Source organism: Podarcis vaucheri, assembly GCF_965113315.1.
Source record: "Podarcis vaucheri genome assembly, chromosome: 7".
NCBI lineage: Eukaryota > Metazoa > Chordata > Lepidosauria > Squamata > Lacertidae > Podarcis > Podarcis vaucheri.
The window spans coordinates 73,019,717-73,037,825 of NC_138765.1; the positions used below are offsets into that span (position 1 = coordinate 73,019,717).

Genomic DNA, 18,109 nt, shown 5'->3' on the forward strand with positions numbered 1-18,109 from the left:
CACTGCTGAAACAACTTGCATGTTCTGGCTCAGCAGCAGGAACACAAAAAGTGATCCTGAAACCTGCATCCAAGTCCCTCTCCAAGGTGCTGATTGTACGTGACTTGCTTTCCTGAAACTACTGACCTACCCTTTGCTTGGATTGTCATCTACCTGCAGTGGTGGACATCTCTATATAGTAAGACACATACAAAAATATGCTATTGTAGAGGGAAATGCACAAGACCATTTACAAAGGGGCAAAGTCACACCAAATTCTAAGGTGAAGGTAGGTAGCCATGTTGGTCTGATGCAGTCGGGGAGGGGGGGAATGTCCAGTAATGTGCATGCACACAAAAGCTTATACCCAGAACAAACTTAGTTGGTCTCTAAGGTGCTACTGGACAATTTTTTAATTTTTTAATTTATTTCAAATTCTAAGGGGAAATGCATACAAAGATCTGTATTTTATGTGAAAATGCACTCAGTTTTATCATAAATGTAATATATATATTTAAATCCACATGTGAAGAATGTGTTGAAACAAATTTATGTTAGAACACATGCAAAACTGGCCTTGGGGCAACTGGTTGACCACTTTGAGCACAGGATGCTAAATTAGATGAGCTAGTGGTCTGAAGCAGCAGGGATGTTCTTATGTTCTTTATGAATTTAATGGGAAGAAGAAGGAGGAGGAGGAGAAGGAGAAGGGGAAGGAGAAGGAGAAGGAGAAGGGTTTGGATTTGATATCCCACTTTATCACTACGCTAAGGAATTTCAAAGCAGCTAACAATCTCCTTTTCCCTTCCTTCCCCACAACAAACACTCTGTGAGGTGAGTGAGGCTGAGAGACTTCAGAGAAGTGTGACTAGCCAAAGGTCACCCAGCAGCTGCATGTGGAGCAGCAGGGAAGCGAACCCAGTTCACCAGATTACGAGTCCAGTGCTCTTAACCACTACACGATGCTGGGTAGGGAAAGATTAGGAAAGTTCTGTTTCTACTTTCTGACAGCTCAGTGCCCCCAGAGGAAGGCTTGGTGTGGTGAAATCCAAAGATGTTCTTAAAAATATCCTGCAATGGTTTGAGTGGTCAGGTGCCAGATACTTCTATGATGAAAGAGGAAGGTGTCACAGACATGTGCAGAAATGGATTGAGATGAAACAGCTTATTTGGTCCTTGATAACTGATTGTGTTTCTTTCTTACCCAGATGGAGGACAGAGAGGGATGAGCACACACAAATTGCTGTACTTGTGCCCACTGTACGCAAGGTAAAATTCACATGCCTTGCCCTGTCCACTTTTGCTTCTGGCCATGCCTACCACTTGCAGGTAGCCCTGGCAGATAACCCAGAAGTCCACCCCTAGGATACACCACTTCTGCTTCCATCGAAGGGCGAAAGCTCTCTTTCCTCTGTGTGACAATGATCATACCACCTGGGTGCCTCCTCCTTTTAAAAAATTCATGGTCTGCGCAGTGACAAAAGAAATACCTTGTAGCATGCTTTAATATTTAACCAGGGTTCTGGAGAACTGTATTCTCTTCCTCTCCCTCCCTCTCTCATTCTATTTCTGATACAGTTTTGGAGATATTCTGAATGCAAGAATCTCAAGCCATGTGGGAGAAGCACCTCACCACAATTACCTGACCATGGCAGATCGTGTAGGAAATTCTGGTAAGTTGCATGCCTGATGTTGCTGTTGTTCCTCTGAGTTGTCTCCATACAGTAGACCCACTGAAAGTAGCCTACATCATTTATTTGAATGGGTCTGCTCATTTCCACGCTATCTGCTTCCAGGTCCATTTGCAAAGAATACCGAAATGATTGCCAAAACTTGAACTATATTCCACTATAGTTCAGACCAGCTGCTGCATCGTGTGAAAGTGCAAATATAACGTGGAACTTAACAGTTGGGGAAACATTAGGAAAATGGAATAAACTGCCACCTGAATGCAGCTTTAGCTGCAGACAACCTTTCACTTTCTGTATTTAATAATAATAATAATTTTATTATTTATCCCAGCCACTCTGGGTGGCTTACAGCATGATTTAATCTTCTTTTAGGCCACAGCTCTCTCATTAGGCTCAGGTCAATGGGGATGTTTTCAAGATGGGAAGAAGTCAGCAACTTGACCCTTCAGCCACCCACTGTTTTTCCCCTACCTAGAAAATGAACCCCTCTTAAGTCATTTAAAATTAACTCTCCCCCTACCCCGCCACTCCCAGTCAAGTGGGAAAACCAGACACAGACTCAGTTAAGTGGAAGCAGTGGCTTGGGGCAGGAATTGTAAGAAAATTGTCAAGTTGGCTCTGCCACTAAGTTCACATTCAAGGCAAACACAGTTTTTGGAACATACCATTTGCCAAGAGAACATGTTGGTAATTTGTTTGAATTGTACACTGAGCTCACATATATGGATGGGCATAACTGTTAGGCATGGTTTTTCTGTTTGTTTGCTTTTTATCTGAAGCATAGGTGCCAACTCTCTGGGGCCCTGGGTGCCCGAGCACCCACAAAATTCCCCATGAAGGGGCTAGGCACCCACAAATTTCAATGCCAGGGGCATGCATGCTGCATGGCGTCCACGGCCCTGGGCATCCACGGTCGCAGGGCTAAGCTGGCACTCCTGATCTGAAGTGCAGTTTTCTGCATTTATTCCACAATTTGGGTTTTTTACATTTAAATTCTCATTAAAATTTATCAGTGTCTATGTGCAGATTTCTCCTAATCTACACCTTTTTGTATGCAGTATTGATTAATTTGGGGCATTTTCTGTGTGCTGCTTTAACTAAACTGCACACTTTCCTCTGATGTATTTTTGTACACATTGCTTGACGAACGAAATTGCAAAATTCAGGGTAGTGCAAATTTCAAAGAATAATTGTGTCCTGGTTTGTATATTAATTCATCAGAATTAATGGACCAGAGGTAGCATGTCCATTAGTGTTGAAGGGTCCGTTCTGAGTAGCACCAACATTAGATAAAACCCATTATCTGTGTACGTGGCTCTACATAGGAAGGCTGTCTTCTACCAAATCAGACTATTGAATCCATGCAGCTCAGTATTGTCTACACTGACTGGGCTTTCAGACAGGGGACATTTCCAGCCCTAACTGGAGATGCTGGGGATTGAACCAGGTACCTTCTGCATGCAAAACATGTTCTCTGCCACTCAGCTACCGCCCGCAGACACAAATAGCTTCTCTGGCTGAAGTCCCAGGGCCTTTCATGTTCTCACTCTCTCTCTCTCTCCCTGCTGGGACCAAGCAGTCTGAGGCAGTGTTTACTGTCTCCTGGGAAACAGCTGAGCATGTGGTTGCCTGAGCTGCTCCTGCTTCGTCCCCCCCCCCATGCCTTCCTGCTTATGGAAGACAAGTTCTACGATGGAGACACAGCCTGAAACAGGTATCCATTCTCTCCAGTGAAAGCAGGATGGGGGCCACCAGGAACCCCCAGCCAAGAATTCACGCAACCGCTTTTCTTAAATGTGAGTCCCCACCCCTTTGACAGACTCTTGCTTTCTCTGTTCTGATTTTCCCCCCACTACCATCAGCAGATGAGGAAGGTGCCAGATAAATGGGAAGAGGATTCCCCCTCCCACTATAAAAACCCACACTTGCCTATTAGGGCTCAGAGGATATGCAAGTCCCTGCTTAGAACCCCCACCCCCACCCCAAGATAGAAAATTAGGGGAGGTGCATGGGTGCATTATTCTAGCATAATTTTATGGAACTGGGTGCTCTTCCTCATAAACAAAAGCAGAAGAGAGAGTTGTACGTCCATCTACCAATATTATCTTTAGATCTGTTGGCAACTGGGCCCTCAAAACTCTCCCATTTGCGGTAGAGGAATTAAATTTCTCGAAGGGCAGGACAAATTATCCAAAGATTCCTCAGAGCTGAAGCTCCGGCAAGAGCACAGCTTATGTCTTCTTCTTTTTTCATGTGGTGCAATGGGTTGGAGTGCTTGGCTGCTAACCAGAAGGTTGGTGGTTTGAGCCCACCCAGGGATGACTGTGGGCAGGATCCTGCATTGCAGGGGGTTGGACGAGATGGCTCTTGGGACCATTTCCAACTTTACAATTCTATGCTTCTAGACAGTGCTTTTTTCTGGGGGGATGCAGGGGTACGCATAACCCTAAACATATTGTGAATCTAACGGAAGAAGAAACTTTTTTTAAAATCACATTTTTTGTTTCTTCTCTAGCACGGTGAACCATCAGTTCCGTTGCTACCCCCGATGGCGGCCTCATTTCCTGTTATGGTGTTTCTTGAGTCTCAGACAGAAGCGAGTGTTTAATGTGTGGGGCAGGAGTTGGAATCTAGCTTGGTGATTGACCAGTTTCATTGTTACCACCTCCGATGGCAGCTTCTAAACATTTTTTTTAAGAAAAAAACACACACTTCTTCTAGGAACCTCCAGCCTGTGGGTCAAATGTGACTCTCCAGACCTATCTGTGAACTGCCCTGAGACCCTCTGGGTATAGGGCAGTGCATAAATCCTAATAATAATAATAATAATAATAATAATAATAATAATAATATCTGTCTGCCCCTTGGAATTCTCCTCAGGCCACACCCTTCACCAACCTTGCTTCACACCCTCTTTGAGTATTTTTGCCTGGCTGGGATGAGTCCCTGGACTCTGATAATGTCTTTTGCTTGCTGGGATGGAGGATGGAAACAGGTGAGAGAGGGTGTTGTAGAAAACAGCCAGCAGTGCTCTTCTTATGACCCCTTATGACCCCTTCAGATGTATTTTGATGGATTGCAGCCATGTAAACAAGGTAAGTCTTGACATTTTTCTATCTGTTTTTCTAAAAACATATATATTTAAAAACCAGGCCTGGAAGTGGAGTAAACATGGTTGCTGATAACAGAGAGGGCACCATGTCCTCTAAGGACCAGGCGATGCAGCTCTGTGATGTGGCGGAGCAACAATTGGCTGCAGATGACCCTTCACTTGCCACTGCCTTCTACACAGCTGCATTCAGCTGCAGCGTCGCAACAGCTGTCGAAAAAGTGGCTTCCCTGGGAGAAGAGTCATGTGCCAAAGTGACGGTCACTTTATCAAAGTGGTGTCGGGATGGCGGCCCCATACCAAAGATTCAGTATGGTGGCCTGAACTACACGTCGCTCACCGTCGAAATGGCAGCCATTTTTCTCTCGACCCTCAACCCCAACAACATGGCTGCCTCTCTCTGCAAGATGGAGGCCCTGCTCAAACTGGGCCGCTACGAGGAAGTGCTGTGGCGATGCGACTCTCTAGTGGATGCCCAGCCTTGTGTGGAGCTGGCCCTCACGAGGGCGTTGGCCCAGGTGCTCTCGCGGACCCACTTCCAAAATGGCGTCACAGGTTATCTGCGTGCTTTTGCAGAACGCCGGGATGAGACGGTGAAGTTTGTGCGCAATCGGCAAAAGGAGCACCTTCAGCGGATAATCCAGGCATTTTTTGACTTCGTCTCACTTCAGGAGAAGACTCGCTGCGGCAAGGGGGGGTTGGAAAACTGGCAGAGCGACTGCTACAACTTCCTGGTTGCCATTTCACCAGAAGACATCCACACCTCCCATGCCCAGGCAGCCCACCTCTTGGAGAAGCACAAATGCAAGGAAGGCGTCTCTGCCTACAGTGAGGCAGCCAGTGGTGCATTCTGGGACAAAAGAGCATCTGGACTCCTTATGGACAGGGCTGCTGTGTACTTCTCTCAGGGCGGGAAGGTGGCAGAGATGATACAGGACATGACAGCTGCCTTTGAAGCAAACCCCAGCCTGGCAGCGAGGCGCTTTGAGGCCCTTTTCACCACTGGGGATGCTGAGAGGATAGAAAAACATGCCAGAGCAGCCCTGGATCTGGAGTTTGCTGCTTACAGAGAAGCTGTCCGTGCAAGACCTGAAGTCCGGAGTGACAGTGGCAAGGAGCTTCTCTCCCCAGTGATCCGAACCCTTCGCTTCCTCATTCAGATTTCTCCGGGCACAAGGCGCGAACTAAATGTCCGCTTGGCAGACTGCTTCCTCTTGGAGGGCAGTGTCCAGAGTGCCTTGGAAATCTGCAACCACCTTCTGGATTCTGAGCAGGAGACCTATTACAACAAGCTTCTTGCCCTCCGGGGGTTCTGCCACCTCCATGACAAACGTTGTGCAGAAGCCCTTCAGGATTTCCAGAAGATCATAGAGTACAGCTCTCCACACCCCAGCAGTTGCATCAAGGCTCTCTGTGGCCGTGGCTTAATCCGAGCTTGGGGCAGTAGTCCTTACCTGACCGCCCTGGATTACATCACTGCCTGTAGGTTTAGATTTGAGGAGACCAGCTTTGTCATCAAGTCCTACATACCGTGGAACCAGAGGGGCTTCCTGTTGATCGTTCTACAAGAGGAAGCAAGGAAGATACTGGAAAGGAACCGAGACCCCAGGGGCACAGCTCCCCATCAGAACAAACCAAGAGGGCTGGATGGATTCCAGGTGAAAGAAGGGTAAGCAAATCTCCCTGGGCCAATAATTTAAAAGACAGATGAGTTGATATTGTAGTGCAGGGCTGCGGGCCAAATTAGACTCAGCAGGTATCCCCAAATTGGAAACGGAGGCCAATTCTGCTATGCCACACTCAACCAGACATCCATCTGGCATCATTATACCTATAGGCAGGTTAAGATGCAGCTAGGCCTGGAAAAGTGTTTCAGGCACCTTTCAGCAGATTGGTGGCACCTGCAAAGTCCTGTGTTGGAGTGGGGAAGCATTTTAACCCATCAGGTCGAATCTTTATCTCCCCAGCCACCCACAGTCCAACTTTGACAGATGGATGGGGCCAACAACCTCTCTTGGGCACTTCCCCATTGCACATGTGAAGCTCTCCTTGACCTTTTTAATTAAAAAAATGTTTTATTTTGACAAAATAATAACCATAAATAAATAAGAATAAAATGTGCACCCCACCACCGAGACCATTCCATTGTAACTATCCAACCTCCCAAAATTTCAACACCTCTTGTGATGGTTTGACTCCTTTCCATTTTTTAAAAAATATTATTATTATTATTATTATTATTATTATTATTATTATTATTATTATTATTCATGTTAATTCATCCTTAATAGCTATATTCCACATCTGTTTATACCATTCTTCCTTTTTACATTCTGCTTGCCCCTTCCACTTTCATGCAGCTGTCAATAAATTTTAAGCTGTCAATAAAGTCCTTCATAGTCTGCGAACCTTCCACCCCATTGTAAATTGATAATAATGCTGCCTCTTGACCTTCGGTCAGCTTTAACTCAGTGATTTCTGTTATCTCCTTAAACACCCTTTGCTGGAAAAATAGTACATATTTACACCCCCACCACATGTGAATATAATTCCCTGTTTCCTGGCACGCCCTCCAACATAACACTGAATATTCCTTGTTCTTCTTGCCTTTTAAGCCGCTCCTTGTGCTATGCACACACTGCTTTGCACACCCTGCAGAGACCTAAATAATGCTGTCCATCTTTCTTGGGCTGCCTTCAGGGCTACTGTAGACATGTTGTTTGGATACTGGAAAGACCTAATATACAAGTGTTAGAGAACAAGAGAGAGATAATCTGTGGCAACACCCCTACTTCCCCCCTCTTTTTTCCAGCGATGCATCTGGAGCTCACCAGCTGGCTTCTCTCCTGTTGGACCTGGATGCTTCAGATGAGACATCTCAGCTCCTCAGTGCTGATGCTCTGTACCAAATGGATCAATTAGATGAAGCTCACAAGGTCCTGTTGGTGGCTCTCTCCAAAACCTCCCAGAGATCTGCCTTCTTGGCCAGGCTGGCTCTGCTTCAGTTGAAGAAAGGCTTTCTATATGATTGCAACCAGGTAAGAGCAGCAAGATGGGGAAGGCATGCAAAAGAAGGGGAAATCATCACTAAGGAAGCAACAAGGTAAAATGATAAAGGATAACAGAGTGAAATGAATTTTTCAGTCACTATATATAGAAAGAAAACCTAACAATTTTGATACCCATAGATATGTGAACAACATTTATTACATGAAAATGGGGTTGAATCTTAGAGTAAAAAAAACCAAAAACACACACACATGAAGAGACAAACGTACAGAAAACAAAAGGCAGTGGACAATCTTTCATTGGCGGTTTGTAAACAGGCTGGATGGCTGCAAGTCAGGGATTCTTTAGCTGTGATTATCAGGGGTTATATTAGATGACACTTGGGATTCCTTCCAATTCTATGATTCTATGAGAATATCAAATATAAAAACTTTATAATACAACAACTGAAATAGATAAACATGCAAACTGAATGTATGTCAAAATAAGATATACACAGTGTGTGAACAACCATAGAATAATCTAAGTGAAAAAGAAACTGTCTAGAAGACTTCCGGTAGAGCGCGGACCCGAGGCAGGCGAGGGTTTTTTCGGGAGAGAAAGCCCTAGCTATTTTTGGCCGAAAAAAGGGGGTTTGAGGGCGGAAAACCCCCCGTTGACCTTCCGGAGGGTGTCTGGAGGTACAAGTTCCCGGCGGAGCCAAAAGCTGATCGTTCGGTCGCCAGGTAGCCCTAGGTGAAGAGTGTGACGGAACGCGCAGCGGGCAATCGGGCAGCCATTGCAGCGGCCAAATAGCGAAGCCCCGAGCCTGCAGGGAATAGCGCTCTGCTCTCAACACAAAGAAATTCGGATTCCAACAATAAGTTTGTAAGACCTGAGGCTTTAAAACAGCAAGGAAGTCTCCGAAAACAAAGAGAAGAATCCGAGCTCAGCGGTTGTCTGGTATCACAAAAGAAAGACGCAGCGTTACCAGCAGAGCTGAAAGCGAAAGTAAGTTGCCGCTAGCGGTTACAGTTGCCGCCTCCCCTGTAACTTTCGACATTAAGTTTCCTTCTAAAGGATTGAGAAGGGGAGTAGCGAAACTTTGGGACAGAACAGAAATCTCAGTGAACACTGAGTTACTGTAAATTGAATATAGAGGGACCACCTGTTGCTGTATCTGCAATTAACTATTTCACAAGGAGGAAGCTCCGGCGCCATATTAACCCGGGGCTAAGAAGAATCTCCGACTCTGACGCTAGACTAAGAGACTTAAAAGACAGTGTGGCTGAGAAGATAAGAGTACTTAGATGTTTCCTTTGGCCGTCTTTTGAGGGTTCACTCCTCCCCTTTGAATAAGACTATCAAAATTAAGGGGCAGAGCTGGAAGAATAGGGGAAATAACCATTTAAAACTTTCCCTCTAAACTTGGCTCTCTGGCCCCATCTTGTGGCTTGATCTAATTACTACACTCCAATGCTGAAACCTCTAAAGGAAACCGTATAAAGTTTGTGAACTCAGCTGATTAGAAACTTCTTTAGAGAAACTCCTTCTCCTAACAGCTCACACTTTATGAACTGCTCAGTATAAAGTATATTGATTAGATTTTGGAGCCTATAAATTAGAATCTGGTTTGACTTCTTTTTCTACTTCGACGCCCTCCTCTGGATTATAATTGAACTACATCTGAATCTTACCTGACTTTAGAAATTAGACTTTGGTCTGACAAATTAGTGTACTGTTCAACCAATGCCACGGATGGATTAGCCCAATTAGGGGCAAGAAGAAAACAGAAAGATACAGACAGAGGCGATAAATTAACAATTTTTTTTTTAACTTCTTTTTTGTTCTTTCTCCCCTTCCCCGGGGGGGGGGTAGAAATATTTAATGGAAAGCTTCCGGGTGTGATAAGTCAAAGAAGCAGAAATTGTATCTGTTTTATTGATTTTTCTTTTTCTTCCTTAGGCTGAATCTGTTATACTGTTGGCTTCTGGTTGGTACTTCATTAATAATTAATTAGAATTGGGTGGCAACGGTATAGTAAGCAAGTGGTGTGAATACCTGATATCTCAATACCTAAGAAAATGTCACATACACAAAAAAAAGGAGGCGAGGGGGGGACTCCAACAGAAAGGAGACCCTCAAAGCAAGAAACAGAATTTAGAACAGAAATATTGAAGATGTTTGCAGAAATAAAACAAAGCGAGAAAAATTTAGAGACGAAATTAGAACAGGTAGATAATAAAATCGGGAAGATGGATAAAAAGATTGAGGAGACAGTTAGTGAACTGAAGGGACAGATCAGAGAGGTTTCAAAGAGAGTGGATGAAGGATTTAAGAAATCAAAGCAGGAAATGAAAGAGTTGAAACGGGAAGAAGAGAAGATGAAAAATGAGATTGCAGACTTAATTAAAACACAGGAAGAAATGAAAGACTCTATTGCAATGAATGAACTAAAACAGAGAGAAGTGAATTTAAGATTGAGACACATACCGGAAATACAAAACGAAAATATAAAAGAAAGATTGACAAAGGAAATTGCGCAGTGGATAGACTTACCGGAGGAAGAAGTTGCAAAGAGAATACAAAATGCATTTAGAATGAAAATCAAAACAAATAAGTTAAAGAAATTCCCGGGTGATTGTTTAATAATCTTTAAAGATAGAGAAATGAGAAATTTGGTACTCCAAAGGAATAGAGAGAGAAGATTATACATAGACGGGAATTACATAATTTTATTCAAAGACATACCAATAAGACTGTTGAAACGAAGAGAAGCTTACAAACCGCTGGTGCAATTACTTAAGAAAAACAAGATCGACTTTAGATGGGAATTCCCTGAAGGAATTTCGTTCTTCTATAAAGGTGTAAAAAGAAGACTAGTAAGTCCGGAGGAAATAGGAAAATTTACAAGAAGATATAAAGAACTACAACAAGGAGAAGAAGAGGCAAAAGGAGCAGAAGGAGGAGCAAGAAGGAAGGAAGACTCTACATCAGAAGGAGAAGAAGAATTGACCGGGAGAGAATCAGAAGAAGAGGAGGAAGAGGAAGAAGGAGAAAGGACAGAAAAACTTTAAAGTAAACTCAAATCCAAACAGCTAAAAGAATGACGCTAAAATTATGGAACTGGAACATCAATGGAATGAACGATAAGAAGAAACGAAACGGAATTGAACATATCTTGAAAAAGAAAAAGTTGGACATCATATGCTTGCAAGAAACGCACGTGGCAAGAAAGCATAGGAAAATTCTGATCAATAAAAGATTAGGGAACGAATTTATATCTTCGGATAAAGAGAAAAAAAGAGGCGTTGTTCTATATATTCAAAACAAAATCGAATCACACCAATTATTTAAAGATGAAGAAGGGAGAATCATTGCGGTCCAAATTAATTGGCAAGGGGAAAAACTAATAATTGTTGGGATCTACACACCAAATGGGAACAAGACAGAATTTTTTAGATCGCTCGAAGAGAAGTTATTTGAGTATATGGACCAAAAAATTATACTAATGGGAGATATGAATGGTGTGACTTCAATAGAAATGGATAGATTAAGAAAAACGATGAATAAAGAAGGGAAACTACCCAAAACTTTCTTTATGATGACGAAGAACTGTAATCTGGTAGATATGTGGAGGCTCAGACACCCATTGGAGAAGCAGTTTACCCATCACTCAGAACCAAATCAATCTTTCTCAAGAATAGATCAAATATGGGTCTCGAACGAGTTAACCCCAAGAATACAAAGAATTGAAATACAAGCGAGGGTGATCTCCGATCACAATCCAATAGTAATGGAGTTAAAAAGTTTGGAAGAACGATCTTTTAGGTGGAGACTAAACGACAATTTATGGAATGACCAAAAGTTTGTTGAAAAAGTACAAAGAAATCTAACTGAATTCTTTATGAATAATATGGATAAAGGGACAAAAACGAGTGTGGTGTGGGACGCGAGTAAGGCAGTGATGAGGGGCCTCTGCATCCAACAGAATGTATGGAAAAGGAACAACAAAGAAAGAGCGACAAAAGAGATTCTGAGACAGATTATGAACAATGAACAAAAGTTGATTAAAAAACCCAACAACGTGAAGATAAAACAGGAAATAAAGATTCTCCAAACCCAATTTGCAATGTTAGTTAATAAAGAGGTTGAATGGAACGTGAAAAGATTAAGACAGATAAACTTCGAGTTCGCCAATAAATCAGGAAAATGGCTCGCCTGGCAGGTTAAGAAAAAAAAAGAACAAAACACAATTCATAAAATTGAGTTGAATGGAGAAGAAACATCAGAACCGAAGGAAATTAGGAGAGCATTTACGGACTTTTATAAGCAACTATACAGAAATAAAGATAGAAATAACAAAAGAAAAATAGAAAGATACTTGAAAGAAAAAATGGTAAGGAAGATCCCGGTAGATCAAAAAGAACAGCTGAATGCACCAATATGCAAGGAAGAGGTAGAAGAAGTTATAAAAGAGTTAAAAAGAGGGAAAGCACCAGGACCGGACGGATTCACTTGCAGCTACTACAAAGAAATGAAAGACATATTAATGGCTCCGTTGATTAAAGTAATGAACAACATCTTAAAAGAAAAAGATATCCCTGGAACATGGAAAGACGCATTTATTACAATAATACCAAAACAAGATTCGGACCTCACACAAGTCAAGAACTATAGACCCATCTCGCTATTAAATATAGACTATAAGATTTTCGCAGGAATTTTAGCTAAGAGATTAAAAAAGATACTAGTAAAGATCATACATAAAGATCAAGAAGGCTTTCTACCCGGCAGACAAATAAGAAATAATATAAGAAGCATAGTGAACGTTATTGAATATCTATCTGATAGATGCGATAAACCAGCAAGCCTAATATTCGTAGATGCGGAGAAAGCCTTCGATAATGTGGTTTGGGAATTTATGTTGAAGAACTTGGAGCTTATGGAGGTGGGTCAAGACTTTTTTAACGGCATTGAAGCAATATATACGGACCAGAAAGCAAGATTGATAGTAAACAACTCTATCACAGAAGAAATAAAGATATGTAAAGGTACAAGGCAGGGCTGCCCACTTTCGCCTCTACTATTCATTGTAGTTTTGGAAGTCCTTCTAAATGCAATTAGACAAAATAGCCAAATTAAAGGGGTGACATTAGGAGTAAATGAATACAAAATCAAGGCCTTCGCGGATGACGTGGTTTTGACGGTGGAAGAACCCATAGAAAGTATAAAAGAGATATTAGAGGAGATGGAACAATTCGGAAAAATGGCAGGATTTAGGCTGAATAAGAAAAAGACTAAAATGATAGTAAAAAATATGGATGGCGATAAGATCAAATTATTACAACAAAGAACGGAAATTGAGGTTGTGAAAAAGATTAAATACTTAGGAATATGGCTTTCCGATAGGAACATAGATTTATATCAACTTAACTATATCCCAGTATGGAAAGGCACAAAAAGAGATTTAGAGAGTTGGACCAGAATGAAATTATCATTCTGGGGAAGAATATCGATGGTAAAAATGATGGTTCTTCCTAAGTTGCTATTCCTATTCCAAACTATACCCATAATTAAAGACACAAAAATATTTAAAGAGTGGCAAAAGGCGATTTCAAGATATGTATGGGAAGGGAAGAAGCCCAGGATTAAATTTAAATTACTAACAGACACAAAAGAAAGAGGTGGCTTCGCCCTACCAGACATGAAACTTTATTATGAGGCAGCATGTCTGTGCTGGATTAAAGAATGGGTAAAGTTGGAGAATAAGGAATTATTAGATCTTGAAGGGTTCAACAACAAAGCCGGGTGGCATATGTATTTGTGGAGTGACAAAAAGAAGGCAGATAAAGGATTTACGAATCATATTTTTAGAGGTGCTCTAATAGAGGTATGGAACAGATACAAAAACATATTGGAACCAAAAATCCCGCACTGGTTATCCCCGTTAGAAATGATGTCTGTAAAAAAAGTTAATATGAGAGGGAAATGGGGAAACTATGGAGAAATGGTTACCAAGGAAGGAGGGAAGTGGAAATTAAAACCCTATGATCAAGTTAAGGAGTTAACACACGATTGGCTGCATTACTTTCAGATAAACGAAATGTTTAAAAAGGAGTTGAAGGAAAGAAATTACGTAGAAAAAGAGTCAACTTACCAAAAAGAGATAATAGATAACGAACATAAAATCCTGTCAAAAATGTATAAAATACTACTGGAGTGGCATATGAAGGATGAGGAAGTGAAAGTGGTGATGGTACAATGGGCAAGGGACCTAGGCTATAACATTCAACTAGAGGATTGGGAAAGGTTGTGGAAAGAGAACATTAAATTTACGGCTTGCATTTCACTGAGGGAAAACATGATGAAAATGCTCTACAGATGGTACCTGTCACCTGCCAAATTGGCAAAGATCTATAAGGTGGACAACAAGTGCTGGAAATGTAGATATAAAGAAGGGACTTTCTTCCATCAGTGGTGGGAGTGTAAGAAAGTTAAAAGCTTTTGGGAAGAGATATATAACGAGATGAAAAAGATGCTAAAATATACTTTCGTGAAAAAACCAGAAGCATTTCTATTAGGTATCGTAGGGAAGGATGTCAAAAGAAAGGACTGTAGACTTTTCCAGTACGCGGTGACAGCTGCCAGAATTGTGTTAGCCCAGAAGTGGAAGCAGGAAGGAGTTCCAACGGTGGAAGAGTGGAGAACAAAACTGATAGAATATGCTGAATTGGATAAATTGACAGGGAAAATCAGATATACTAAGGACCAGAAATTTATAAAGGACTGGGAGAAATTTGTGTGTTATTTGGAAAATAATTATGGGGCAAAAATAACGCTAGTGGGATTTAAAGAGGCTTTGTAAAATATCAATAAATATTGTTTAGTAGAGATTATGAGGAAGGATGGAATAACTGGCAATAGGAACAAAAAAGATGGAATGTGTATTAAAAGGTTAACTATGAATGATGTCAGCAACGCTGATGGAAGTCCAAAAGGAAAATGATTGGTTGTACATATGGTTTTACTTTTATTGTTATTTTCTCTTTTTTTTCTGTATATGATATTTTCTTTTTTTGAAACTCTAATAAAAATTATATAAAAAAAGAAAAAGAAAAAGAAAAAGAAACTGTCTAAGCTGTGTATGATATGCTCTTGTAGTTCCTCAGTCATATTCTTTAGATATGCTGAAATGCCACCAGAATATGTTCTTGGTCAGGTTTTCCAGTCCAGCCCACAACTGATTCTTACCCTAGAAAGAGAGAAGCGTTCACTGTTTGAGTGACTGTACTCCAAATGATGCTGCACTATAATAACTAGCTTTTAGCACACAACCATTGCATGGTAGCTGAAATAATCCACAGTGGTATTTCTACTCTGCACAGGCCCATTGTAGTAAATGAGTGTGACCAACTTAGCCCCATTCACTTCAATGGGTCTACTCTGTGCAGGACTCAGTTGAATACAACCCAGTGCCTTTATGCTATCAGTTAAGACCTAAACTATATGAATAGCCCATCACATGGGAAAGTGGGGCAGAATATCTGCATTGCATTCAGTGGGCCACTGTTCAGTCACTGACTTTGCCACTTAAAAGGGTCAAGTAGCAGGCAAGGAAAATGTCTTCATCCTGAGACCTTGAAGAGAGGCTGCCAGTCAGAGCAGACCAGAAGTAACAATTGTGGTACCCTACAGATGCTATGAACTCCAATTCCCTATCCGTGCTGTGTCCTAAATCCCCATTCTGAAATCCAGATGTGCGGTGAACCATTGGTAGGGCAGGAATTTTTGCAAGGGTCATCCACAAAGTGCTTGTAGGCATAGTAAGCATTTTTATTTTTTAAAGGAAATCAAAAATCAAACGCACGTCCTTTGGCCATGAATTAAGATTGTTGACTTTTGGAAAACTAGTTCAGAACAACCTATAACTTAACAGCAGAGGGCACTCTCATCTTTGCTTAGGACTCACAGAAACTCACAGTGTCCACATAGGAACCTATTTTAGCTGTTTTTTGTAGAGATGCTCTAAGACATATAGCCCTGGCTTACATGCAAGGGCATGGCTGTCTAGGCTTTGGAGAGCTAACAAAAACATCTTAATCCTGTGCTATTTTAACACATCACAACTCTGAAAAAAGATCCTATAATCTGTAAGGAATTTGCTTGATTGGATCTGCTTTTTCCAGGCATATTGGGAAAGGGAAAGGAGTTAGATGGGGCAATGAAATCTCTGCTCCCAGCTGCTGGAAATTTTACTCTATCTACCCCGCTTCCCAGAAACTATCTGCATACACCCGATTTGTTCTTTCCAAAACAATACCTGAACTGAAATACAGCCATCCTTCGGAATTCACACTTCTCCACATTTTGCAATGCCTTTCTCCAATCCAAAAATGTGTGTATTGGGGGGAAGTGTGAATAATAAATGTAGTGCATCTAAATATGTGGTGTTGGGGAAAATTGCTTGCAAAAGTTGTAGTTAGGAGAAGTTTGCACTAAAATGCTGACACATTTCAACGGAATTTATTTATTTTTTTAATTGCAAACTGACATGCAAATGTGGAGAACCGAACCTAAGACAGGAGGCGAGGGGATGAGAAATGTCCAAAACTCAGAATGGACAGATCCACCCATCTGCCTGGGTTTCTTTAGTTGGGATTCCTGCACTATAGATGGCCCTTGGGTTCCCTTCCGACTCGACAGTTCTATGAGTCATCCCTAAATCTTCATGCTGAATCCTCTTTTCTCTGTGTTTCCTTTACTGAAGCTGCTCAAGAAAATGACCCAAACTGGGGAGACCTCCTGCCTCCTGACGGTCGTGAAGATTTTAAAAGAGGAAGATCGAGCATTGTTGCAAAGCCACTGTCACTCCAGGGCCATGACGATCCTAAAGAACAAGCAAGGGGGAGGTTACATCAAAGAAGCCATTGTCTACCTCTCCTTTGCCATCACCGCAGCAGGTGAGACACCCCACTATAGCCATCTTTGCGCAAAACCAGGCACGCAGGTCAATACTAATGTGCAAAACCTGTCTCTCCTCCTTTATTTCTACAGGGGTTTTTTAATTCCCCATGTTCTTGAATATATATATATATATATGGGGACTGGACTACTGCAATGCACTCTTTGTGGGGCTGCCTTTGAAGACGGCAAGGGAACTTTAATGGCTTCCAGATCATAGCAGCCACATTACTGCCTGGGATTGCATTCAGATCTCATATATGTCAGTTTGCATTTCTTAGTACAGAAAGCATTGATCTGATAGCGTAGTGATCTTTCCTATTCTACTTAATTCAAGGGGGTTCTGGAAGCTTCTCTACGTGAAAGAAACAAGCAGAAGGTTCATGATGTTTGGGTTATTCCTTCAGAGAAGCTGAGTTCAGCTGGTTTAAACTGGTTCTGTTATTTCTTTCTGTCAAGGTCATGCTAACTATAAAAGTAAGGCCAGAAGGAGCCTGGGTTTCATTCTCTCTCTTTCTCTCTCTTTTCCTTTTGGTGTGGTGTTCTGTATTGGATTTGTGACTATTATGCTCATTTGCCTTCAGTAGCAATAAAGCTCTACTGGATGGAATGCCTCTGGTCTATTTTGGGGAGAATCCTGCAATGTGTTTAAGTTGTTACTCTGCTAACTATACATTGGAATCTACTCAGGATCAATACTGAGTAGAATTTAAATGTCAGTGTAACCCCCCACCCCTACCCCCATTTTAAAACAGTTGCATTTGTCAGTTCTTTCTGGGCCCAGTTCAAGATACTCACGTTAGTGCTTAAAAGCCCTAAATGACTTGGGCCCCAAATATCTGAAAGATCTGCCTGCTATCTTTGCATATTTGAAAAGTCTGCCTGTTATTTCTCCAGATGCCAGGTTCAGAATTGGTTGTTTTCTGGGCCCTGGGCATATGGCATGAGTTCCTGCAAAAGAATAAAGCTCCATTTTGTTCAGGGAGATAAAAGGCACCCCTGTCTACCCGAATTGCTTGCAGCTAGAGCATATCACGGAAGAGACTTGTTGTACCTCGCAGGGAGGATTGCTGAGGCAACAAGTCTTTTCAGACTGGGTCGTGTGATAGTCAGTTGACAGTCACTGAGAAGCAGTCAAGAGCCCAGAGAAGGAACCAATGGGTGTTAGGTCTAGTTTCGACTAAACTGGTGAACCTGTGACTAAGTTGGGGCTTAGCAGAGCCAGGGCACCTCCAATAATAATAATAATAATAATAATAATAATAATAATAATAATCCTGTCCATGCAGCAGTTAAAGCCTTGGGACTAGGGACTAGGAGACCAGGGTTACAAATCCCTACTCAGCCAAGAAACTCACTGGGTGACCTTGGGCCAGTC

The 18,109-nt window shown here is 41.9% G+C and overlaps 1 protein-coding gene across 5 annotated transcripts in view; it reads left to right on the top strand.

Annotated features, from left to right (window-relative positions):
* Positions 1-1,594: 1,594 nt before the first annotated feature.
* TTC34 (tetratricopeptide repeat domain 34) overlaps positions 1,595-18,109 on the top strand; it is a 31,914-nt gene continuing 15,399 nt past the window's right edge. The window contains exons 1-5 of one of the 5 annotated variants that reach the window (XM_082229887.1): positions 1,595-1,652; positions 4,551-4,665; positions 4,823-6,448; positions 7,592-7,817; positions 16,538-16,730. In XM_082229887.1, coding sequence (XP_082086013.1) covers positions 4,649-4,665; positions 4,823-6,448; positions 7,592-7,817; positions 16,538-16,730 — 2,062 coding nt within the window. In that variant the 5' untranslated portion in view covers positions 1,595-1,652; positions 4,551-4,648. Of the gene's footprint in view, positions 1,653-3,290; positions 3,467-4,550; positions 4,666-4,822; positions 6,449-7,591; positions 7,818-16,537; positions 16,731-18,109 lie in introns of those variants that run through there. The other 4 variants (XM_082229885.1, XM_082229886.1, XM_082229889.1 and 1 more) reach the window with 4 other exon arrangements.